This window comes from Drosophila sulfurigaster, chromosome 3, assembly GCF_023558435.1.
Source record: "Drosophila sulfurigaster albostrigata strain 15112-1811.04 chromosome 3, ASM2355843v2, whole genome shotgun sequence".
In the NCBI taxonomy this organism is placed as follows: domain Eukaryota; kingdom Metazoa; phylum Arthropoda; class Insecta; order Diptera; family Drosophilidae; genus Drosophila; species Drosophila sulfurigaster.
In genome coordinates, this window is record NC_084883.1 from 18,259,440 (window position 1) to 18,285,029 (window position 25,590).

General features: G+C 38.5%; 3 protein-coding genes across 6 annotated transcripts; 2 read left to right on the forward strand and 1 right to left on the reverse strand.

The window, feature by feature from the left end:
* The first annotated feature begins 497 nt into the window (after positions 1 to 497).
* Positions 498 to 2,024, forward strand: LOC133845851 (importin subunit alpha-4-like). Its single transcript, XM_062280451.1, has one exon. It carries the CDS (start codon positions 498 to 500, stop codon positions 2,022 to 2,024), a length of 1,527 nt encoding a protein of 508 aa, XP_062136435.1.
* A 3,360-nt stretch (positions 2,025 to 5,384) lies between these two features.
* On the forward strand, positions 5,385 to 6,657 carry LOC133844075 (importin subunit alpha-4-like). Its single transcript, XM_062277905.1, has one exon. It carries the CDS (start codon positions 5,479 to 5,481, stop codon positions 6,604 to 6,606), a length of 1,128 nt encoding a protein of 375 aa, XP_062133889.1. The 5' UTR covers positions 5,385 to 5,478; the 3' UTR covers positions 6,607 to 6,657.
* An 11,967-nt stretch (positions 6,658 to 18,624) lies between these two features.
* LOC133843054 (organic solute transporter alpha-like protein) lies at positions 18,625 to 25,590 on the reverse strand. Of its 4 annotated transcripts, none has more exons than XM_062276412.1 (4): positions 25,462 to 25,590; positions 19,909 to 20,432; positions 18,900 to 19,634; positions 18,625 to 18,839 (listed from the first exon to the last, which is right to left on the reverse strand). In XM_062276412.1, exons 2-4 carry the CDS (start codon positions 20,039 to 20,041, stop codon positions 18,724 to 18,726), a joined length of 984 nt encoding a protein of 327 aa, XP_062132396.1. In that variant the 5' UTR covers positions 20,042 to 20,432; positions 25,462 to 25,590; the 3' UTR covers positions 18,625 to 18,723. The 4 variants fall into 4 exon arrangements, with proteins under 4 accessions (XP_062132396.1, XP_062132397.1, XP_062132398.1 ...); XM_062276413.1 differs by having other exon boundaries at positions 25,456 to 25,547; XM_062276414.1 differs by having other exon boundaries at positions 25,450 to 25,522.

The window sequence follows — 25,590 nt, forward strand, 5'->3', positions numbered from 1 at the left end:
TTTCCTTATACGACATTTTTTTAACAACTACAATTTTATCTGGCAAACCAAATTTTTAGCCGTCATCATACTATAGTTATTGCGATTCTATCTTTAAAATTACGCTAGTTATTCAATTTTTATCGATTTAATAAAAACAAGTATAACAAGTGGTGTCAACAAAAAGTATATCTCTATCTGTTATAGTCTCTGAGATCTGGGTGTTCAGACAGACGGACATGGCTATATCGTCTCGTCTGATCCTTACTTTTGCCTATTTCATACATTTCCTAGAAGCACAAAGTTATATTACCCTTCTACCCTATGAGTATCGGGTACAAAAATTAAACACCAAAAAACCGATCAATAACGTCAAGAGAAATTTAGCTTAGTATTTGCTCTCAATCTTTCACTCAATGTATATTAAACAGTGGAGCAAGTCGGAAAGTGTAGAACATATTTTAAGAATTCGTGTGAAAATAAACTTGAGCTTGAATTATTTTATTTATTGGCAAAATATGGATCGTCATCAGAAGTATAAGAACACTGGCAAGGATCAGAATGAGATGCGTCGTCGACGTGGTGAGGTGACTGTCGATCTGCGTAAAAATAAACGCGATGATGCAATTATGAAGCGACGCAATGTGCTCGATATGGATGTGAACATAGAAGTCGATGAGCTACTGCCTAACTCAATGAATGCCAAGCTACTCGCCATTGCTGCCTCCGATTCCTCACATCCGGAGGAGCAGTTGGCCGCTGTTAAGAAGGTGCGTGAATTGGTTTCACTTGAGAATGCGCCAGTCGAAACACTGATAAACAACGGAATGCTGCCCATTCTAGTTGAGTGCATCAAACCCTTTAATTCGCCACAATTGCAGCTCGAAGCTGTCTGGACATTGACAAACATTGCTTCAGGACCATCTGAACTAACACATAAAGTGGCCACCTCGGGAGCTGTACCCATATTAGTTAATCTGCTCAGTGCAGGTGACTATAAGGTAGCCGATCAAGCCATTTGGGCATTGGGCAACATTATTGGCGACGGGCCCGAGAAACGAGACTTTGTACTTGGTTTTGGCCTCATTCAGCCAATCCTTAACCTGCTAAAGGCTGAGCTCCCAATTAGTTTCGTACGCAACATTGCCTGGGTGATTGGGAACATATCTAGACAATGTGAGCCCGTGGTATCACAACAGATTACAATGGAGATTCAGCCTGCATTGAAAGTGCTGCTCGAATACACTGACGTTCAGGTGGTGAAGGACACAATGTGGGCCATCAATAACTTTACGCAAGACAAAGATCGCATCCAGATCATCGTCGAGAGTGGCATTGTGCCCAAGATCGTGAGTCTGGTCGGCAGCAACGTTGTGTCTATAAAGTGTGCTGCCGTGAATTGTCTTGGCAACATTGTAACTGGAACCGATGAGCAGACACAGGCGGTGCTTGATACCAATATTCTATCGTACTTTCCATCACTCTGTTTGCATCCCGATATGCAACTTCGCAGGAGCATTATGTGGTTTCTATCGAATATCGTGGCTGGTACCGTGTCACAGATACAGCAAATTATTGACGCCAACCTGATAGCACCGATCATTGAGAACATGTGCAACGGCGACTTTGGAATCCAGCGCGAAGCTGCCTATGCAATCGGCAGTCTATGCAGCAAAGGTGCACGCGAGCAAATAAATTCCATCATCCACGATCGTGTCATTTCGCCGTATTGTCATTTGTTGGTTTGCCACGATATAGAGCTCATTAAGTCTGTACTCAATGGATTGAAAAATATGCTGGATAATGCCGAAACAAATCAGTTGGAAGTTGCCATTTTGATTGAAGAGTGCGGAGGACTCGATAAAATCGAGAGTCTTCAGAACCATGAGAACAACGAGATTTATAAGTTGGCCTTCCAATTGATTGAGACATACTTTGTAGATAATGACGAAGAAGATTGCCTGCTACCGACTTTAAATTCATCACAGATTCAGTTTGATCCAAACGCTGGCAATGAACCAGGCAGCAAGTCATTCAATTTTTAATCGCATACAGTGCGTATACTTATACATGCTCGCACAACTTAGCTCCATTTCTTTAAATTCTGTATTTACAAAATTGTTCACCGTTATTAACCGTTGTTATGTTCATTACTTAAAATTTGTAATGGCATACCTCAATCAAGTATTTGTCGCTTTTGAGTTATTCAATTAAATCTGTTCAAAATATAAATGTTTCCTTAAATCCAAACTCTGGAAAGCAAACTGACGGCAGCTCATTCCATTTTTATTGGTATACAGTGCGTATACTTAACATCTTATATTTCGCAACTCCTAACATATTTCCAATTACATTAGTGTATTAATTCAATTTGAATATGCATATCGAAATTATTTTAAGAAAAGCCTCAAACACATGCATTCTTTTTTTTTTAATTATTCATTAATGTTTAAAATATGAATAAACATATTCTCAAATCCGTAATCGTAATTTATCGAAATTTGCTTAAATTTGTTTTTAAGACTGCATTTAATGTAAATCTCGCATTTATAAATAAAAAGTCTCCTTTTACCTTACCCCGGGCCTCGTAAACAATATCAAATTCTCTTTGAGCCTTTATTTTTACCTCAAGTCTAAGTACAAGTACTTTCTAGCATTTTTCTCATTGGCTTACAGACATTGGCTTGCTCGTCTGCCGCCGCGACCCCAATTTAAAAGTCATTTGGTTGAACGCCTTGCCTCTATGGAAATGCTTGTAGACCAATGAAAAGGACGAATTCGCTTGCATTTGCTTTTTATTCATGGCTTCATTTAAATGGAAATTATTAGTGTCATTTGTAGCTACCGCCCCAGGACCTCAGCGGAGAAAAAAAAAAAATAGAACAGAAAAAAACAAATTTTGTTAAATTCTCATAAAATTGTCCTGGGGCAAGGAAAGTAGTCGAGGGGGACATTCATGGCGCATATGACCTTGGCAGCTAAGTTGCTCGATGCACAGCATCGAATGGGGAGAGAAACTGTGACGCTGTGACGCTGTCCTTTTCGCTGCGAGGGCCAACCATAATGTTTGCATAATTTACTTGCGTTTAAAGGTTTTAAATTACTTTTTAATTTGGTTTTTTCGTCTTGAGTTACGCAACCAGCGACAGCAGCGGCGCACAAAACTGAAAACAACTCAAATAAATATGCAAATTGCTGCGCTTTTTATTTTTTGTTTATTGAAAACATATTCTGCAAGGCGGAAATGGCTGACAATCGGTGACTTCGGAGAGAGGGAAAGAAGCGTGGCATCTGCGCCCAGCTTTTGTTGTCAGCTCACTCTCCTCTCTCGATATTTATGGGCAGCCCCAAAGGGCAGGTGCTCGAAATCGATTTCGCTCGCAATTCGCCACAAAAACTCATTACAGCAAATGCCCATAAAATGTGTGAGAGTGAGAGAAGGGACTTTTGTCATGCAAATATTGCACAAAATTCAATTTTTGATTGCACCAACAAAATTGTGATAAAATGTGCGAATGATTTGCATTGGCAGAATAACTTATCTGCTGGTGGCATTCTTGTTGATTGGCTACTCGCATGGCGAGAATATGGAACAAAGGAAGCATAATACAAAGGCGCATGCTGTGCAATATTGATAGAAGTATTTAAAAAAATTAATTATGCATATTTACTCGTACCTTGCCGCATGCCACAAATGCATTCGAGAGACCGAACAGAAGCTGAGCAAAAGTTGTCACAAAGTTGAATGAAAATCACTTTTCAAGAGTGAGTTGCTAAGGCATTGTGGGTTTGAAAGGCGGATGCAAGTTTATAGCCTGCTGGCAACCAAACAATGATAAACCCTCGAAGCTTTCAATTGTGAAAAAACTGTCAGCTTCGTGTGCCGAGAGCGAGTCTCGAACCCTCATTTGTAATTCAAGTTTGACAGTAGCTGCTCAGCTAAGCAGACATTGATGTGTGTGGCATGCCTCTGGCTGAGTGCCTCATGCCTCATGTAGTTGGACTTACTTGGCATCGATCACATAACACACACATATACACACAAACACTCACACTCATTGCCTGGGTCACGTGCTGCACTCTGTGCAACCTAATGCTGCTGCTGATGCAACCGCCTCCTAATGCCTTCTTACTGCTTTGCAATATTGATGCATTGCCAGGCTGCTTAGCATGTGACCAGGAGCCAGGCCAAGTCATGCATAATGCCTGCCACCTGACCCACCTTTCGCCCTCTTTGTCTCTGCCTCTTTGAGTCGCTACATGTCCTTCACGCTCTGTCTCTCTTTCTCTCTCTCGTTCTCCCTCTCTCTCTCTCTTTGCTATTTGTGGTCATGTCAATTTGGTACAATTACTTTGCATGCCGTTTGGCATAAATTAATTGCAATAGAGCTGGCGTTACGGTGTGCACTTGATATATGCGACACATTAAGGTCTCGTTGCCACGTAATTAAATATTGTGCGCTATAAATCAAGGTGCTTAGCCTTTTTCTATTCCCCTTGATTTACAGCGTGTCGTAAATGGCCAAATAGCCCCAAATATGAATACCTGATGAGTTTTCTGGCTATCCTAACCAAATGGGGAAGAAAAAATTGCACAATTTACAGCGTTTTAATAATGCAGCAGTACTTTGGTGATAGTTTATGGCGCAAGTAAATTAACAACGAACTAAAAAGGCTTCCCAGGTAGTTGAGAAAGTGAGTGTAAATTTAGGGATTAACTCTCCGCATTTAAGGAACTCTTTAATGATGAAGAAGCAATTTTGATGATTTATGAATTGCAATATTTTTCCTATAATATTTACATTTTACAAGCTTTGATATGTATGTTAAGCGATTTAACAAATAGTCAAATAGTGTCAGTATATTTAGGGAATAATTCTCTGAATTTAAAACTCTCTTTAATAATACTAAACTAAATATATTACCTTTTGAATTGTGATATTTCATTCATTATATTTAAATATATATGTTTTCTTTTAACAACTTAAAATTTTTATCTGATCGCAACCAAATTTTTAGTCGTCATCATACTATAATAATTATTGTAATTATTATCAAATTGCGATTCTATCTTTAAAATTACGCTAGTTATTCGATTTTTATCGATTTAATAAATAAACTTGATCTGCATGCAAGCATAAAAAGTGGTGTCAACAAAAAGTATATCTCCATCTCTTATAGTCTCTGAGATCTAAGTGTTCAGAAAGGCTGACATACATACATATATGGCTATACCGTCTCGTCTGATAATTTCTTTTGCCTGTTACAAACATTTCCTAGAAGCACAAAGTTAAATTACCCTTCTACCCTTCGGATACAAAGTTAAACAAAAAAAACCGATCAATAACGTCAAGAGAAATTTAGCTTAGCTTAGTATTTGCTCTCAATCTTTCACTCAATACATATTAAACAGTGAAGCAAGCCGGAAAGTACAGAACATATTTTAAAAATTTGTGTGAAAATAAAGTTGAGCTTGAATTTTTTATTTGCTGCCAAAATATGGATCGTCGTCAGAAGTATAAGAACAAAGGCAAGGATCAGAATGAGATGTCGGTCAATGAGCTGCTGCCCAACTCAATGAATGCCAAGCTACTCGCCATTGCTGCCTCCGATTCCTCACATCCGGAGGATCAGTTGGCCGCTGTTAAGAAGGTGCGTGAATTGGTTTCACTTGAGAATGCGCCAGTCGAAACACTGATAAACAACGGAATGCTGCCCATTCTAGTTGAGTGCATCAAACCCTTTAATTCGCCACAATTGCAGCTCGAAGCTGTCTGGACATTGACAAACATTGCTTCAGGACCATCTGAACTAACACATAAAGTGGCCACCTCTGGAGCTGTGCCCATATTAATTAATCTGCTCAGTGCAGGTGACTATAAGGTAGCCGATCAAGCCATTTGGGCATTGGGCAACATTATTGGCGACGGGCCCGAGAAACGAGACTTTGTACTTGGTTTTGGCCTCATTCAGCCAATCCTTATCCTGCTAAAGGCTGAGCTCCCAATTAGTTTTGTACGCAACATTGCCTGGGTGATTGGGAACATATCTAGAAAATGGGAGCCCGTGGTATCGCAACAGATTACAATGGAGATTCAGCCTGCATTGAAAGTGCTGCTCGAATACACTGACGTTCAGGTGGTGAAGGACACAATATGGGCTATCAATAACTTTACACAAGACAAAGATCGCATCCAGATCATCGTCGAGAGTGGCATTGTGCCCAAGATCGTGAGTCTGGTCGGCAGCAACGTTGCGTATATAAAGTGTGCTGCCGTGAATTGTCTTGGCAACATTGTAACTGGAACCGATGAGCAGACACAGGCGGTGCTTGATACCAATATTCTATCGTACTTTCCATCACTCTGTTTGCATCCCGATATGCAACTTCGCAGGAACATTATGTGGTTTCTATCGAATATCGTGGCTGGTAGCGTGTCACAGATACAGCAAGTTATTGATGCCGGCCTAATGCCTAATGTCATTGACAACTTGTGGAGCAGCGACTCTAGAGTAAAGCGCGAAGCCGCCTATGTACTCAGCAATCTATGCCAGAATGGTGCACGCGAGCAATTGTATAGCATCATTTATGGAGTCCAATATTTGTATCATATGTACATTTTATAAGCTTTTTAATATGTATTTTAAGCGATTTAATAAATAGTTGAGAACGGAAAAGTGTCAGTATATTTAGGGAATAATTCTCTGAATTTAAAACTCTCTTTAATAATACTAAACTATATAAATTGTGATACTTCATTCATTATATTTAAATACATATGTTGAGAATGGAAAACTATGTGGTAATATAGAGACTAACTTAGATAATTTTAACCGTTGAGCATCTAGTTGAAGTGAATAATAAATTTAGGGATTAACACTCCGAATTGAAAGAACTCTTCTATAATATTTTTATGCTATCGAGTTTTCGAAATTTTAACGATTTTGACATTTGAATTCATATATTATATATGTATATATATGTATATATATATTATATATATTATATTACCAACTTGACCATAAATTAAAAGCAAAGGGCTTAATTTAATTTATGTTTATTTAAAGCCGTGTATGAACTGAAATCACTTCTCGGAATGATATTAATCTGATCGCAGCTTGTAGTCAAAGTATAAAGCTTTCGTGAAGAGCTCTCTTAAGAACACATAACTTAGTTTTAAGGGGCCGTCGAGTTGAGTTAAAAGTACAAAGTGATTTGTATGCAAAGCAATCGACATGTGGTGGCCGATGCCTTTTATATTTTAGCAAATTCCAAATGAATATCCAAACAGTTTAACAAATAAATGCCAACAACTACAAATAAACAAACAAATAAATAAATAAATAGCAAGCGACGACGACGCATGGAGAAAAAGCAAAAATAAAAAAAAGCGGGCAACAAAAAACGAAAGAGAAACAGAAACAGCTGCCAAATGCGAATGGGAATGCGAATTGTCGAATGGCAAGAGCTGAAAAGCAAATAAAAACTGAAAGCCAAAATCTGAAAGTGAAAAGTTGTACACAAAATGCGTCGTATTAACGCCTCATCCCCCGCCCCCTCACACACTTCCTCACCCGTTTACGCCCCCTAACGCCTACGTCCATGCATTCCAAGTAGAACCCGAAAATACCTTTGCCTCCCGCTCCGATAGAAATAATAACAACAACGACAACACAAATACATACGAGAATTTATGTGCAATCAGACCGACACGTATGCTTTACGTGTTTGCCCCGTCGAGCACACACACACACTCACACACACACACACATCGTTCACCTCACGTCTCCTGTGCTTTGGTGCCACAGAAGCCGCTGGCCATCATTGGCACCCCACGGCGTTCTCGTAAAACCTAAACCTAAACCTAAACCCAAGTCGAAAGCCAGCAACAAAACACAACACAACACGCCAAGCAAAACACCCAAAAGCACTGACCTTTGCCCCCCGAAAGATTATGGACGGCGTCAGGCATCGTCAGAGGGAATAGAATAGGAATATAGAAGAGAGATGGGAGAAGGGAGAAGGGAAAGCATGAATTCATGTTTAAGTGTGTGCACTCGTATTTGCCATCGCCATTGTATGGCAAACATTTCATTTGTCGTCTGTTTGTGTTTGTGTTTGTGTTTTACTCGACGCTTCTAACGGGACAGCAGCGAGCAAACTTAAGGAGCTTTCGAAAATGAACTATAAACACTTTAACCTGGATATGCGGCAGCCCAACAGATCAGAGATCATTTTATCATCGCGCGTGCTGCCTCGGCAAGTGATTGTCTAAGAGTTAATACTCAATACAGTTGCTTATATTGAGTCTATGACAACGATAACGATCTAGTACTCATGAAATAAATTCCCTTTGTGTGTTACTATATAAGAAAATATTGTAGAAGATTTTTAATTGAATACTGCTTGAATATGTCTATAATTATTATTATTATACCCGCTACCCATAGGGTAGAAGGGTATTATAACTTTGTGCCGGCAGGAAATGTATGTAACAGGTAGAAGGAGGCATCTCCGACCCTATAAAGTATATATATTCTTGATCAGCGTCAACAGCCGAGTCGATATAGCCATGTCCGTCTGTCCGTCTGTCCGTCTGTCCGTCTGTCCGTCTGTGTGTCTGTCCGTCTGTCCGTCCGTCCGTATGAAACACTGGATCTCAGAGACTATAAGAGATAGAGCTATAATTTTTTTTCGACAGCATTTGTTATGTTTGCACGCAGATCAAGTTTGTTTCAAATTTTTGCCACGCCCACTTCCGCCCCCGCAAATCAAAAAAATCGAATAACAAGCGTAATTTTAAAGCTAGAGTCACGAATTTTGGTATATGCAATAATTATTGTAATAATTATGATTCCTGAAAATTTGGTTGCGATCAGATAAAAATTGTGGAAGTTATTAAAGAAATACTTTCGTATGGGCAAAAACTCCTACTTACTAGGGGTCTGAGTTGCTTTGGCCGACAATCTGGTACATTGTGCCGTCTATGGTATATTTTGAATGCGGTACTATATCGATATACCACATATACCATTTGGTATATTTTTTAGTATTTTTTTTAGTATTTTCGGTATATTTTGAAAATGATACCGCAATATTTTGCCTTTATTTAAAATGGGTAGCGGGTATCTCACAGTCGAGCACACTCGACTGTAACTTTCTTACTTGTTATTACTCCAATGAACAACATCGACCATAAAACGTTCATCACCTTCTCAGCTTTAGAATTGTGAAGAGTTTTCTATGTAAATTATGCACCATTATTATGTAAGGGTTTTCATTAAAATAATTTTGAATTTCTTTCTATTATCTCAAACTCAAATTTAGAATAAATAAATTTTTAATAAATAAACAATAAAGATACAAATTTTCTACTTTAAACTGAAACATCATAATAAAATTTCTTTACCATTATTATGAAAGGGGTTTCTTTAAGTAGAATTAAAATAGGGACTTATTTGTATAATTTTTGTAATATTTACTACAACGAAAATAGGAAAACTTTTGCTTACTTTAAATATACTTGAAGTGTTTCAAGTGTTTGGCCAACAAGTGCTATTAAGTTAAGCGGCCATCGTGTGCTCCTACTTACTCTGCGCTCTACGTGACTGACTCCCCCAAGAAGTTACTTGATCTGCTGACACAATTAGTGTTGTTGAAAACCTCAAATTGTTACGTATACGCGCTGTGTTGCATCAAGAATGCCAATTATGTAGCCGCAACAGACTGTTCCATACTTTTGCCTACCAATTACAGTCCATTATGCAAAATAAGCACATCAATGCACGCACACAACCAAAGTAAAGTACATAACATACAACAACACTCGATACTATCCAGCATTCAGCATTCGTTGTGCTTGTGTATGAGGGTCGCAGCTCATTTGCGACCTCAAATGTATGGTCCAAAAATGAGTCTGCAAATTGACGGCGACTAAAATGCAATTTAAAGGCAATTCCGTGTGCGTGACATCCTACTCTATCTGACAATCTGAACAACAGGCGAACGGACTGTTTGGCATTTGAATTAACAGCATATAAGCGCGCATAGTTAATGAGCCCTGCAATTGTGACTCGCTTTCGTCTCTCTCGTAAGTACACACGCAAAGAGGAGCAAAGGACGTTTTTATTGATAGGTTTGCTGAACTCATGTGACGTTGGCTTCCAGAGAGCACTTTGAATTCAATCGAGTTGATCAACAATGTTGTGAGTTAAGATTCAACCTAATTTTTAGATATTGTATAAACTAGAAAGTAAACTAGTAAATATAAATTATTATATTGCTGAGTCGAGATGAATATACTAAAACTATTTGTCAGGGAATATGTAATGCAGTGGAATATTTGATATGCGAGTTTATGGTGTGACCATTTGCTGTCTTGGTAGATACTAGTTCTGGGAGATTTATGGCTTCGTTTTTGAACGGAGGCTGTGGGTTGCTTCGTATGCGTTGCTAAGTTTAGTGTCACTTCTTTTTTTCCTCTCTCTCGATACTTGTGTTGAATAAAAGAGAAGTTCAAATTTTGAGCAGCAAAGACTTCACAGCCGCACTGCATCCGCTAGAAGGAAGCGACTGATGGAGTCGGTTTGTTTGAGAATGACGCTTAATCTAGAGTTTTAATAGATTACAATTGAAATGAATATTATAAAATAATAATTACAAATTGTTATATACCTTTGTCAATTTAAATTTACTTCAATTTTAAAATATTGCAATCAGAAAAATATTTAAAAAATTAAAAAAAATATAAACTACATATGATGAATATTATATTTTGTCCCTTTCGCAAATTAAATTAAATTTACTTAGTTTCTGATAGATTAAAATCAAAAAAGAACGCTATAACATATTATTATAGAAACTATTAAATATAAACTTGTATATAATTTATTGTAATTGAATTTATTTCGATTTTAATAGATTACAATCAAAAGCAATTACCAAATCAACATATTTAAATTTGTTACCTTTACTTTTTGCCGTAAATACATTTGCATACGCAATTAAAATGACAATGCTTGCAAAAAACTCACACAAATCGAAAATGAAACGATCTATCAACTAGGGACTATGCTCACAATGGTCAGCCAATGAATTGTGTGACCTGGCTTTAAGGATCCCAACTCACTCGAACGCATAAACAAATGGAAAATGTGGAATTTAATTTCAGTGAAATGTGTTTAACTCACGCGAGCAGAGATATACTAAAGAAAATAATGGACAGGCCCTAGGACATTCTTTTATGTGTGCATAAATACGTGTATGTATGTGTAAGTATATGTGTCTGTTTGTGTACTTATGTGTATGTGTGTGTGTGCAAACATTTCACTATTTGAAAATTAAATGGATTTCTATTTGGCTTCACTGGCATTCAGGACAGTCAACCACTTGACATGCTCTCGCTCTATCTCTCACTCCTTCTCGCTCTCTCTCTCACTTCTCCGCTCCCTCTTTCTCTCTTTCTGGTAAGTGTATAAAAGTGCGTTGAAGTGTAGATGACGACCAACAAGCGCCGCACGCAGAAATGTCCCTTTTTTCGAGTGCGCCATCCCGTCGAGCTTCACCAACCACCAACCATCTGCCACCCACCGATACCCTCTTCCCTTCGGTGGGTTCTGGTTGCTTCTGTGTCAGCGACAGCGCTGTCAGTATGTGACTGTCAGGCGAAGTCTTAAGTGTGCGTAATGATTGTGGCAAGCAAACTAAACTTGACTCAACTCAACTCAACTCACTCCAGCCAACTGCCAACTGTCGACTGTCGCCTGTCTATCCCTCCCAAGCCCTTTGCAGTCGTCATCATTGTGAAGTACCACCTAGGGAAAATAGTGTTAATGATGCTGATCTCTCTCTCCACACGCTTGACGGCGCCAAGTGCCTTAATGGCATTTCGTCTCTCTCACTCTCTCTCTCACTCATTCACATTCACGCATTTCAGTTGAGGGTTTAAAAACTGTATTGCCATGTTGCATACTTCAAATGGCAATTGTTGTCGCATGCCGCAGCCGCCGGTATTCCCCAGGAACGTCACCCAACTGCATAGTTTTGTGGTCTCATAAAACTCAAACACCGACAGAATCTAATTTAGTCGGAGTTGAAATGCCAGAATAGTTTGGACAGCAACGATGTGGCCGAATTGAGGACACGAGATTGTCATTCAAATGCCAAAGTTGACAATGCTCACAGGTTTAGTCATCAATTTGAATATACGCACATTAAGGCTTTAATCCAAACAACAACTGCTGAGATTCGTTGAACATGAAGTATACGTAATAAACATTTCGTTGGAGCAAATGAAGAACTGAGAAATGTTGAATAGAAATATTTAACTAACTTAAAAAGATGTGCATATGTTAGATGCACAAAGCGACGTGTGATGCATAATCTAATTAAACTTCTAATGTTCCTTAATTAAAGACTGCTTCTGATTGCACCCAACAATTAAATTTGTATAATTTTAATTAAATATTACAAGTAAGTCAATGACTATCGATAAAATCAAACTTTTCTGCAAAAAAAAAAAAATGTGACAATTCCAAACTGATTACCAGCAGATTAATTAATTATTACCATTCAATAAATCTTTTTACAACAACGCACAAACTGATATTCTAATTGGCATTTGTGTTATTTATAATTATCACTAGCATTAATGCTGCAATTGCAAAATTTATATCACTTTCAGAAGTCATAAATAGTCAATGACCGAGCTGCGAATGTTTTAATAGCAATACAGAGCAGTGAGCGTATCAAGTATACGCAACGGTGTCCATCACAAGCATTTCTACGGGCAGTTGTTGTTTGCTAGTCCGGTCAATAGCCTCTCGACCACGCCCACACCAACAATATTGTAATATATTGCTTTTGTGAAATTAAATTGATTGGCTACGCCCAAACACACACACACACACACATAGACACACACAGAGGAGGCACGAAGCCAAGCAAAACGTTAACGGGACTGAGGACCGAGAAGCATCAGTTACCTTCGAATGGTGGCTGGCTACCTGTTCCACAATCTATTTATTTATGCCACGGCTTTATTTGTTGCTGTTGCTGTTACTTGTGTTGCCTGCAAACGGCAACGCTGACTGATTGCCTATGTGGCTCTTCAACTGATTTGTTACTCCTTTGTCTGTGCTCCTCGCTGGACACTGCTACTGCTATTGTGGGCGGCGCGGCATTGAACAGCACCTCATCTGGAAATGATTCCCAGGGGTCCAACAAGTGGACTCTAAAGAACAATAAGTAAGTGTGAGATTTTCAAGTTAATTAAAAGCACCAAGAATTTATTAAAAAAAATGAAATAAAAACTTTTATAAATATTGAGGATTCACTCTAAATTAATCGGTAAATATAATAATAGGCCATTAATCAACATTTCGTTGCCTAATTCAATTTAAAATTATAATTCATGCCTCTATATGCATTAAAAAATTTAAATTAATTGCAAAATCAATTCACTTTAATAAATGTTGTTAATTCAAACTAAATAATTCGTTAAATATTATAATAGATAATTAATCAACATTTAATTGCCTAATTCAATTTTAAATTATAATACATCCTTCTATATGCATTAAACAATTTGAATAGCAATTTACGTTTTCTATTAATTTTAATGGAATGCTGCCACAAAATTAATTGAAATTATTTTGTAAATTGATAAGCGATTGTTCAACTTTGGAATGAAATCAGTTTTCATTTTATTTATCTTGTGGCTTATATATTTCGCCCTTTGGGGATTTACGCTCACTTAACCCAAAACGAAGTATATGAAAAGTTATTACCAGCCAGCTTTAGAGCTTTTGAGTTTTTCATCAAGAAACTGGCCTGGCCCATTGTAATTGCTAACTACTTAATCATTTATCCAATCAAACAGAATCCGAACAATGCCCCTCAAGGGTCGCAGTCATGGGAAGCTGGGGAGATCCCATTCAATTAAACAAGTTATGCTGAGGCATTGGCATTGCTTTGGCAGCGTCTTTATGCAGCCCAGACTTGGATCTTTCTGCTCTTCTTTCCTTTTTTTTTTTGGTATTCATCTTCCCATTCCAGCGTTCTTCTTCGACTGTCGTCTGGTAGCCTCGACCTACACTCGGGAGCGTTTGACAAGCGTTTCGTGTTACCAGCGCCTTATGCCTGTCTGTATGCTGCATTAGCCTGGAGCTTTAGCCAAGCCACTCTTACACACACACACACACATGCCACGCTATGTGGTAGAGGATAACAACGAAGATGACGGCAGAACATACGAGTACTAACATATATGGAGCTGGATGTGGATGTGGATGAGACTGCGGCTGCTGCCCCAGTCCTGACTGCTTGTCACTTATGCAAAATCCCCTAATGGAGCTGGAATGGCGAGGTGTAAAAAAAGCACAACAACAGCAAAAAGCAGCATGAGCTGGAGCTGAAGCTGGAGCGTCGAAGCTGTCGCTGAAGCTGGAGCAGATGCCATCGCTGCTTAGTCAGTTTTGGTTTTGTTTCTACTGCTTCTGCTGCTGCTGCTGTTACATACAAATGCTCTTTAAGCGGATTTGGCAGCGCTTTACTTGTTTGCCATTGTTAAACTGAGTGCTCAGCATCAGGCCGAGCCCGAGCCCGAGATGATGGACCGGTGGACCGACGGTGAAGCGGTGAACCTGTTTCTCTTACTGGCACAATGATTCCCAAGGCTGCGGGCATAAAGGTAAAAGAAGCGCTGTAAGAAGATCTAGCCGAATTACATATACCCTAAGAAGTATAGAGCTAAAACCACAACTAAAAAATATTATTGTATTAAAAAACATAAAATATTCGGTCATCATTTAAACTTTGCTTTTAGTTACATTGCTTTTTTAGTTAGGATACTCAAAGATTGAAGAGTCTTTATTTTGTTGGCTTTGTGAGTTTTTTCGGTTCACTTTTCACTGGAGTGTGCAAAAACCCTTTTAATTATGCCAGAACATGCACAAATATTTTCTTATGCTTGGTTACTTTTCGAAGCGGCGCATTAATTAATTTAAGGCGCCAACGCGGCTCAAGTGGCTCAAATGTGTGGCCTGCTCTGACTTTTGGCCAACAAAAAAAAAAGTCAACGCTCCGAAAAGTTTTTAATTAAATTATACAAAGCGTGTTTGCCTAATTTCATAACAGAAAGCGCACAAAAAAAAAACAACCAAACAAAATAATGCAAATGCGACCAAAACTGCCATTTCCTCAGTCCTGGCAGACATCGCTAAATTGAGGAAACGTAATGAAACGAATTTCCTGCAGTCGGCTGTCCGGAAAAAGGTTATAAATTCAATAAGATATTTAATTAAAAGATAAATTTATATATAATATTTATTTATTGTTGGGGACATTCCAGGACTTGCCAATCAAAATAAATTGATGAACAATGAATAACCTATCAGCTGCCTGTTAACAGCAATATACGAAAATTAACAACAAATTACATGTCATTAAGGAAATTCAATTGGTATTTCACAACTGATTACCGTTTCATAGATTGAATGAATACGAAAATTACATAGAATTACAAGTACGAGCATGTCAATTATGGCAGACACCCTCAATTATTTGCTCATCTAATTCGATTCTAATCATTTTTTCTACAGTTCTCATAAGCTCATGCAGTTGAGCAGCTTAAGCTGGCTTCCTCCTGGCCAAACAATGAGTTAACAATTTATAAAAACCCAACGAATAAACCAAGAAATGAAATTGAAAGCATGAAGCGTGTCGCATGTCGACGCTGCAGAGTGGCAACGAAAAGAAAAAAAAGAAAGAAAATCAGAGCCAGGGAAAATCGGGTGAAAGTTGATCATGAAATCAATCAAGCATAAGGCACAGACGTTTGCAATTTTACGAGGCTGCCAGCAAACAGCACAAGCGAAAAAAGTCATAAAACTTATTTACTTAGCACCAGCGAAATGAGCGAACAGCTGCCAGCAAAGGAAAAAAAACACACTCACAGCAGTGAAGTGAAGGCGGACATAAGACTGAAACCAAAGGCGAGCATAAATAATGCCAGAGAAGAGACTAAGGAAAACAAAAGCAGTGGAAAGCGATGCGAAGTAACCAAAAGAAACAAACCAAGTAGAAGCAACCATAAAAAGCGCAAGTCAAGTCAATAATCATAAAATGCTTGGTGAAGTTGCGTATCATCTTGGAATCTGTTAAATTGTCTGTGAATGACAAATATTGTGTTATAATTTCTATTAGTAGAATTAAACAGCCGCATGGCGCAACATGGCGTATGCGCATTATTTAATTTCTCTAAGTGTTTTCGCGCCCAAGCAGCCATGAAATTTATCCAAGTCGTCGTCGCTAAGTGTCTAGGCCTAGCCCCAGGCCTCTATGTCAATTCAATGAATACGAGTGCGTATTCCCGTATTCCCGAGTATTCGAGTATTAATGCTGCTAACGTAAACAATTCATTGGACAGCTTACAGCCCATTCCCCAATGGCGTCTAATGGACAGTGACATAAGACAGTGTCTGACAGCCTCACCATTTGTTTGTTGCGCTCGTTGATGTTGCTGTTGTTGTGTCAGTTGATGGCCTAACGTGTTCGGACATGGCTAAGCAGCGTAGACAATGGCAGCAGGAGCAACAGAAGCAGCAACGGAAGGACAACGGCTTTGACATCGTCTTCCTTGGCGTCGCCGTCAAGTGGGCGTCAACATTTTTCTAACATTCTGCGTGCAAACATTTTGTAAAAGCTTTAAACATTTTTTACAGCGCACACAAGTATGCTACAATATTTTATTAATGCCAGTAAAAGTTTTAAAATGTCGGCGTTTCGATGTTGACAAAAATGTGTTGCGTGCTTTTAGGCACATAATTAAAATTGCCCATTGAACTGCTGTGGCAACAATTCAAAAGAAATAACATTGCATGACTACAGTTCTCAAGTGAAATGTAATTTTTAGAGCAGACATTTTTGTTTAGGACTCCCAAAAGCATTTCTTCTGTTTCACGATATTGCCAATAGTTTTTTTCGCTCTACACAATCGCATTTTTTACAGCAATCTCCGATGAAATACCGAAAAACACACGCGCCTTCCGTTGGAAGCTTACATTTCAGCGCTATTGGCGTTTTTAATTAAATTTTTCTGCACACATATGTGTGAGTAGCGGAAGCGGCATATATCCATTGCAAAAATCCAATTTGAAATCAAAAAGCCACACAGGGTTACACGGCCGCGTCGCCTTCTAAACTCGATACGTGCCGGCAACTTGCAGACATCGCTCTCGTTGGCACTCGCAACTCATCAAAATGAGCAGCGGGTACTTAATCTGATTTACTTGCCTTTCCCTTGCCTTGGCTTGCCTTCCCGTGCTAGTAGGGCAAAGAGTCGGTCTGTCAGCTCGACGGCGGCTTGGCAGAAACCAAGTAAACAAGCGTCTTCATAAAAACCGACAACACAACCCACTAACCTCAGCCTCAGCCCAAATACTGGCGAAGACAGTCCAAGGCAAAGAAAGAGATGGGTGGCAGACACTCAGCGGCAAGAAAAAATGCTTCTCATAGCTGCGCTGTGCGCCGTTGTGTACATCATAAAGGAACGATAAGATAAGAGCGACCGACCAAGGCACTTGACTGTTGTTCTTCCATATTCCTGCCCGAGACCCAGATACTCGATGCCCTTTCTCTTTCTATGTAGGCATAATAGCTGACCCAAGCACTTTGTACATGCAAATGGAAATTCTATTGTTTACTTTGTGGCACCTGTCAAAAAAATATTACATTCATTGCAACTTGTGTCCGTGGAGTATTTGTTTAGGACCCGCTTAATTTCTAAGCGTACACATTTATTAGAGTATCCAATATTCAGGTTGTATACAACTTTTGGGTCTGTTTCATATTATTTATTTGATTTTCGTTGGCTGGCGTTCTTCGTCTTCGTTTTGGGCTCCTCCCTCTGGACTTTCTACTACCGAGCGTCTTTAGTGTGATTTATTTTGGCAGCGCACAATGTACTTTCTTTTCAAATAAATCATAAATTTCAACGCACTGCCGCAACAACACGCAATTGTTGTGTTTGGTCCCGGGTCTTGTGTTCCCGGGACACGCGTCTCGACCGTCTGGTCCTTGGGCCACCGGAAACTCGGCTCTTCTCTCGTGTTCTGCTTGTGGAGTTTAGCCTATGCCCAAGCGACGGCAATTGAGTTATCCGAAAAAGGCTATCTAGCAGGAAAAAAAATATTTATTGTATTTTTATGGCGCCTAGGCACTTGGCCTAAGCCGCATACAATTTTGTTGAAAAATGTAAAGCACACCCCCCTTGGGTCCATTGAGAATTATGAGCTAAACGCGACACGCGTGTCCTGGGAGCCCTTAGGGCTCACTTCCAGCAGAGGACTGACCAAAGCAAGCACTACAGCAGTAGAGAGTAGACAGGACAACACATGATTTGTGGTCGGCCATTTGGTCAACAAGCCAAGTGAGATTTGTCCCGTTTCGTTTGATTTACAACACTCGAAAATGTCGGCATACTGCTGGTTATGAAGATTTCTGACCAAAATGCAACTACTGGTGTCGTAAATAAACTCGAGCAGATGCCTTTAATAGCAATAATTTAATAAAGTGTATATAGAATTGGAATTAAAGATTGCCATTTAAACAGCTCATTCATCAACCTAAACTCAGCAATAAAAGCACATGATATGCAGTTTGTTTTTTAGCTAATTTATTTTGTATTAAATTATCACAATACTTTGCTCTAAGGGCTTGCAACTAATCAACGGGATATGCACAGTCTACGAACTATGAACATTCGATTGATCTACTTGCACTTGTATGGGAGTGCGATAGGCACTTTGAGCCATCATCGAGACCAGCACCATTTCGACCAGTATCAGAATATTGATGATGGCTGTAAAGAGAAGTTCGAATCAATTCAAATTCCGTGTGTAATTAGAAGTAAACAACTTACTCTGTTTGTAGATGGTGTGATTAATCGGATACTCGCCACCCATCTTCACGGAGTTGAGCTGTTCGTAGAGTATCAGATATTGTAGTTTGCAGAGCATCACGACCAGCTGCAGACAGAACATCTTCTTTCTCAGCTGATAGTCGCCACGTATCTTTGTGATCATTCGCACTGTGATCTGCAGCGACCAAGCGCCCATTATAATGGAGCCAACGATGAATGGTATGAAGAAGATCATCACATCTAAATACATCTGACGATCGCGATAGTAGAGTATGTTCATCACCAGCATAATGGAACCCTGCCAGAAGGGCATCTGCCACACCATGTAGCGGGAGATGCAGAGTTTCGCTTTCGTCGGCACCACCGTGGGCAAGCAGCCGCAACAACAGCAGCAGGGCGGTGTGTTTAGCGATACCGCCTCTGCGGACGTTTCCTTCAGATAGTTCTGCTCGGAGACGACATAGCGAAAGAGCAGCGTGCGAAATACGGGACCGCCGGCCATGAACATGGCATGCATCACCGTATGGCATATGAACCAGGAGTAAGGCACCAATATCGTCACCAGGGCAGCCAGTGAAATAATCGGATATACGCTAACCATCAGTATGGAAGGAATTCTCAGCGGCTTGTCGAGATGACGTCGCATTCGCATGGCAGTCGTCAGATATATGGAAATGTTGAGTATGGTCAGCAATACGGCTATAAAGATGGCCAGCGAGAGGAAGGCTGTCATATCTAAGAAGGGAGAACAATAAGTTTTTTTGAAGCACTAGATATATTCAGAAATGTTTGAAATTCTTCACTTTTCGCTCTGATAATTTAAGTACTTTAACCAATTAACTTTAATGAAGTGTCAAGAAGATTCATTCAATTGTAATTTAAATTTATTGCATACTTTTAGGAGCAGCCTTTTAATAGAAAGCCTAGCTTAGTTTGAACAAAACTTAGTTTTGTATAATCCTAAAAGTATGCTATACTTTTTAAACCACTAAGTATAAACTTCACTCACGTGTATAGTACTCGGAGAGTTTTGGAAAACTGTGCATCCTCATTGTGCGATTTCGCTGCAGCTCGAGTTCTAGTTCAACTTGCTCCTGCTGCTCCAACTCGCGCAGACGCTCAAAATCCTCTCGAGAGTCCATATTGTCTTATGTGTATGTGTGTGTATTTTATGTGTTTGGTTTGCACTTGCAATAAATTCGAACTAGGGCAAGTTTTGTGCTGATGTCTTTGTTGTTAAGTTCAGCGCGATTTGTTTTAGCTTTTTGCTTAGTTTCACTTCAGCTCGTCGCACTTCACATTTTATCACCGTATAAACAGAGCGAGTTAACAGAGGCGTCTCTTTAGCCCGACTTCGGTTCGGTTATGTTGCTTGGCTGTTTAGTTTTTTTGTTAGCACTCATAAAAATGTCACTATCTCGCCGATGGCTTGCATCGTTTGTCACACACTCTCTCGGATGATGGGTGCTGCGTTCCAGGGCTAAACCTATACAACGAGTGACAAGTGATCGGTGAAAGTGTCACAAAGTGCAGCTAAAATGATAAACACAAAAACGTAAGCAACAATTGTCAACAATATTGCTGATCAATCACACCTCACGTGACAAACTCGAGTGAGATGTTGCGCCTGCGTGGCAATGAATTATTCATTTGAAAGCACGAATTGATGCTAACTGCGAGTCTAGACCCAGCAGAGCGGAGAGCAATAACCTCAAATTAAAGGAAACAGCAAGTATATTTCCCTAGAGACATTTGAGCACGGATCAAGGATGACTTTAAAATATAATAGATGATGCTTTTATTATATCATTTGCCAATTATTATCTCTTAACCTTCTCTTATAACTACATCCTTTGAGTCCTAACTTGAGATTGCAGTATAGTCACTTAGTGTCCTTTATTTATTTGCACAACTTTTTATTTCACTATTCATTTTATCTTATTCATTATTTCATCCTTTCAACTTTGTTTTAATTACTTTGAACGACAGTCGCGCAAACAACGCGAATTATGTTTGACAACTGAGAAACTGGCACGCGTTTCAGCTTGTATTTATATTTGGTCATGTGATCTGCAACTTAGCTGCGATAACAGCAAGTGGGATAAGGGGAGAGACATAAAGAAAAAGGGTAGGAGTAAGCATAACTTATGTCCACCAAACACTCATTGAGTGGAGCCCCGAGACTCCAACAGGTTGGTACCAGCAGACACCGCAGACAAATATATGACGATCTATGAATGAGAAATGAATAATTCATTTTAATACTGGGACCCTTTTCACGCGTCTTATGCGAATGCGAAATACACTTTGAACCTCATGCAGTAGAGAGGAAATAAGAGGAATTAAAGAATTTAAAAAGATCCTCTGAACAGATTTATTAAGCCTCAGTTTAATTCTGAAAGTAATATTAAACTCTTTTTTTAATAAATAAATGTAAATAATTTAAAAGGATTTTTTGAACAGACTTATTAAGCCTCAGTTTAATCCTGAAAGTAATATTAAACTCTTTTTTTTATAAATAAATGTAGTCTCATAAAGAAATCATTCATTGCTTTATTAATTAATATAGTTTAAAAGTTTACTTTCTTAGGAATTGGCTGCGAAATATTGTCTCAGCTCCCATTTGGATTGGCCAACAATTGAATTGCCGCAACTTTGCCACCTGTTAGGCTCTATTTAATGCTGCAGCTCACAATTGTTCAGCGAAGTGTAAAGCTGCGTTACGAAGTAACAATAATATTCATAATACCCCGCACCAAATTTGGGAGCAGAAATGCAAATCATAGCCGAAACTGAAGCCGAAGCAGAAGCAGTTAAACCGCTTTTAACAAGCTCTGGCATAAGAAGGCACGTGACTTGCCCTAGGGCAACATAACTAAAGAGCACAGTTGGGCCAGAGAAAGAGACAAGAGACAAGAGAGCTGTGGCATCTCTCACACTGTCTGGAGGCACCCCAAAATTCGAAAACTCGTTTCCTAAAAACATAATCAACAAACGACCGGGCATACTAAAATACTACACGTATTATAGTAAATACATGTCTACTCACATATATGTGTTTGTTCATATGTATTTGCCTTGTTGGTTATGCAAGTAATTGTTGTTTTTGTTTTCCGCTTTGCAAACCGGTCCTCAAGTCAGTCAACGTATGTAATTGAAGCAACCAACCAACTGTTGGTCTACCCCAATAACCATAAACAATTTCCCCATTCCCAAAATGCAATTTTCTCTCTCTCTCTCTCGCTTCGACCTTCAACGTGCAACAGCGAAAGAAACACAGACTTTGAATGGATGCCACATGCTGCAGGTGTGATCGGAATAATCTGCCACTTAGTCACAAATTTATGGAATATTTATTTCATCAGATTCGCTAATCTTTTGTCTATAATTCATTTACAAACCCCGTCATCAAGTATTTAATTTTCATATTATTTTTGGCTGACACAATTAGCACAGAACTCGAGTCCGGCATTTAGCACATTTTTTGGTGCGTAAACGAAGCGTTCCAAATAAAAGTCATAAAATCATTTTCAGACATTTTGTTGCCCATCGTTTCACAACTCGCAAATCGTTAACGCACGCTCAAATGGCAATAAATGCAAAGTACAACAATTAATTAAGAAGAGGCGACAATAGAAATTGGTTATGGACAATTGGGCAACAACATTTGAAAGCAAAGCAAAAATTGCAGATTAAAACTTGCTTAATAATTAAATATTTCAAATTAATAACCCGGAACTAGTCGAATGAAAATATATGGATATCGATTAAAACAAGATATGATGAGCATAATAATGTTATGTTTATCAAAGCATAATGTATCATAGATCTAAATTCCTTAAGTGAAAAAACACATTACATCATTCGCAAATAGCAAACCTGATTGACAATTTAATAAATCATTTGAATCTGTTTACTACAAGTTCATTAACTACAGATACAAAGTTGCCTTGCAGCACTCTAGCAGATATTTTGTATTTAATTTGTATGTTTATGTAAGTGTCGAATACATCTCGTGTCGGTTGAAGCCCGCTCAATTCAATCGAGCATCTGAGCGCTTAAAACCGGGTGGTAAATTTGCTAATACAGCAAACGGGTTTCCACTTCAATTAGGCGCAATTAAAGGGAGAGAATAATTACAACAAATTGCAAAACATCATAAAGTTGGAAACCTTTAAACAAAAAACTATAATAAATAAGGCATGCGTGTTAGCCAAGGCGGCAAAGTTTGGCAATGCTCTTTTAACCCATTTAACACAAACACACACGAATAAAGCTGGCAGCATAAATAAGAAAAGAAATAAGCCAACAAGTTGTAATATGGTTAAGTACGGTGTTGTTGCAACCACGTTAGTTGCAAATACACTTATCTTTCAGACGCAGACAGTGACTTCTGCGAAACCAAACAAAACAAAAGGCGAGAAAAGAAAAAACCCAAAGACGAGTCATCGTCATCGTCGTCTAAGTTTTGTCCCTGGCAGCGGCTGTCGCTCTCGACATTTGTCAAGTCTTTTTTTTTGTTGTATCTTTTGCTTGTAGCTAACAAATATTTTGAATATCACATATTCAACGTCGTCGTCGACGACGAGACGAAGAGACAAAAACCACAAGAGCAAAGCCAGCAGCAAAATGCGAAAAAGCAAGAAAGCGAAGAAAATCAAGAAATGACCTTACACAATGCAAAAGCTTTGTGAGATATTGCGAAAAATCGAAAAATAAAATACAATTATAAACACAAATTCTCAAACACGAGTAAAATGTGTAGCAATTTGCTTCGAATTTGAATGAAATTTCTTTTGAAAGCGGCAATCGAAATCACAACCGAGAAAAACTTGGTCAAAACCCCGCAAAACAAAATCGAACCATGCACCCCGATTGCGGATTCTCATTCACTTGCAATATGCCAACAATTTCTTTCAGCAAGTCAAAACAAAATGAGAACCAAGAACTGTTAAATTAAGAGATACTCTATGTATTTAGAAGTATTAATTAAAATAAAATGAAATACACAGAAATAAATATAACTAATGGAGTGTCTTTTAATTCATTGCATTCTTATTAACAAAAATGGTAAATAATACTCCCCATTATTCTTTTCGATATTCACAGGGTATAAGACACACAAATATATATAGAAAACTGTCAGTTGAATGGTCAGCAACCCAGCAGGAAATTTAATGTGAATAGTTCGATGCATATAGAAATAAATCTCATGCAATTCAAGTCTTATAAATCACATTTTATTGGAGAGAACATTTTGACAAATTCAGAAATATTTTCAGTTCGTTTAACATAAGTCACGAAGTTAAGCTTGATGCATGCCAAATGCACTTATTTACGATAAATTATTACTATTCTAGGTCGATTTCTATTGTTGCTATGCGAACAGCTTGTTACAAATGTTAAGTTGCATTTGAAGTCAATTTAGCAGAAACATTTTCATGTAGTTCACCAATTGCACTTGACTGCAAACTGCCTTTGAGCAACCGAATTCGATTAAAAACAAGAAAACTTACAGAGAGCCTGAGGCTTTCTATCAAATAGTATTAGGTAATAGAAGAATATAAAGTGACAGCCGTCAGTTTAACCATTATTGATAATAGAAATATGATATTATTAAATATATTTTACAGTATTTTCTCTATTAAAAAGAAATTTTGATATTTTTAAAATGTATAAACTTAATAGAGTTATCGAAAAATCTTTTTTTTAGAAATATCCTCAATTTTTATAATAATTTAAAAATTGTTAGTTTCCGGCATAAAGTAAAATCATTACGAATAAACAACACAATGTACCGAAAAGTACATTGTAAACAATTCAATTTATAAACAAAAAGGAAAAAGAATTATAGCCCTTTCAACTCTCTAACTAACTATCTGATTAAAAAAATAATAGCCAATCAATTCACTGACTTAAATACAAAGAACTATTAATAATGTTTTAATAAACAATAGAATTGCTCACTCATCCCTAGAAGCTTTAAGCGCATCGTGTCGACTGAATTTCAAATGCTCAATTAAACTCTTGTGAGTTCTCAGTGCTCAGTTCTCAGTGCTAAGTTGTAGTATATCATTAAAGTGGCAGAGACACAAACACAATATTTTGCACACAACTTGAATGGAGATTCCCATTGCCAACTATGTGGCGACGACCTTGACCATCAAAAAGCAAAGCAGCAAAAGAGACGACTCGAATTGACCACGTCTGCTGACGAGTGTTTAAACGGTTTGTTTTGTTATTTAAAAGAGTGTTGTATTATGTAAAAAACGCTGCACTCTTGATTCAATTCATATGCATGGCACAGTTTTAATTAACTTTCACGTGCTCACTCGCTGTGAGAGAGTTTTATTGGTTTTGCTTGGCGTGTTTATTGATTTCTGTGCATAACATTCAATTAGTTCTTATTGAAAGTGCGAAAGTGCAAATCGATTGTTACGCGACAAGATGATCGCAGCTCTGTTACAGCTGCCGCCCTTGTCACACTCCGTGTAATGTGCATTGTAACCGAATGGATTTCCAAAACTGTAATTATCGCTCTCAATCTCACTCTCACTCTCACTTTCAAATCACTGGCCCGCTCTTGCACTCGCTGATCTGCCGCGGCGTGTCTCGTTCGCTCGCGCGCTGTTCACAAACTGAACTCGACTCTTTGCACAGCCCAATGCCGATCACGAATAAACACGAAAAT

Bases quoted from the DNA above. Each gene is read 5' to 3' on its own strand.
- LOC133844075 (XM_062277905.1), top strand. From the start codon at position 5,479: ATGGATCGTCGTCAGAAGTATAAGAACAAAGGCAAGGATCAGAATGAG.
- LOC133845851 (XM_062280451.1), top strand. From the start codon at position 498: ATGGATCGTCATCAGAAGTATAAGAACACTGGCAAGGATCAGAATGAG.
- LOC133843054 (XM_062276412.1), bottom strand. From the start codon at position 20,041: ATGGACTCTCGAGAGGATTTTGAGCGTCTGCGCGAGTTGGAGCAGCAG. The intron at 19,635-19,908 runs GTGAGTGAAGTT...CTCCCTTCTTAG, and splicing joins ACTCTCCGAGTACTATACAC to ATATGACAGCCTTCCTCTCG. The intron at 18,840-18,899 runs GTAAGTTGTTTA...TTCTCTTTACAG, and splicing joins TCACACCATCTACAAACAGA to CCATCATCAATATTCTGATA.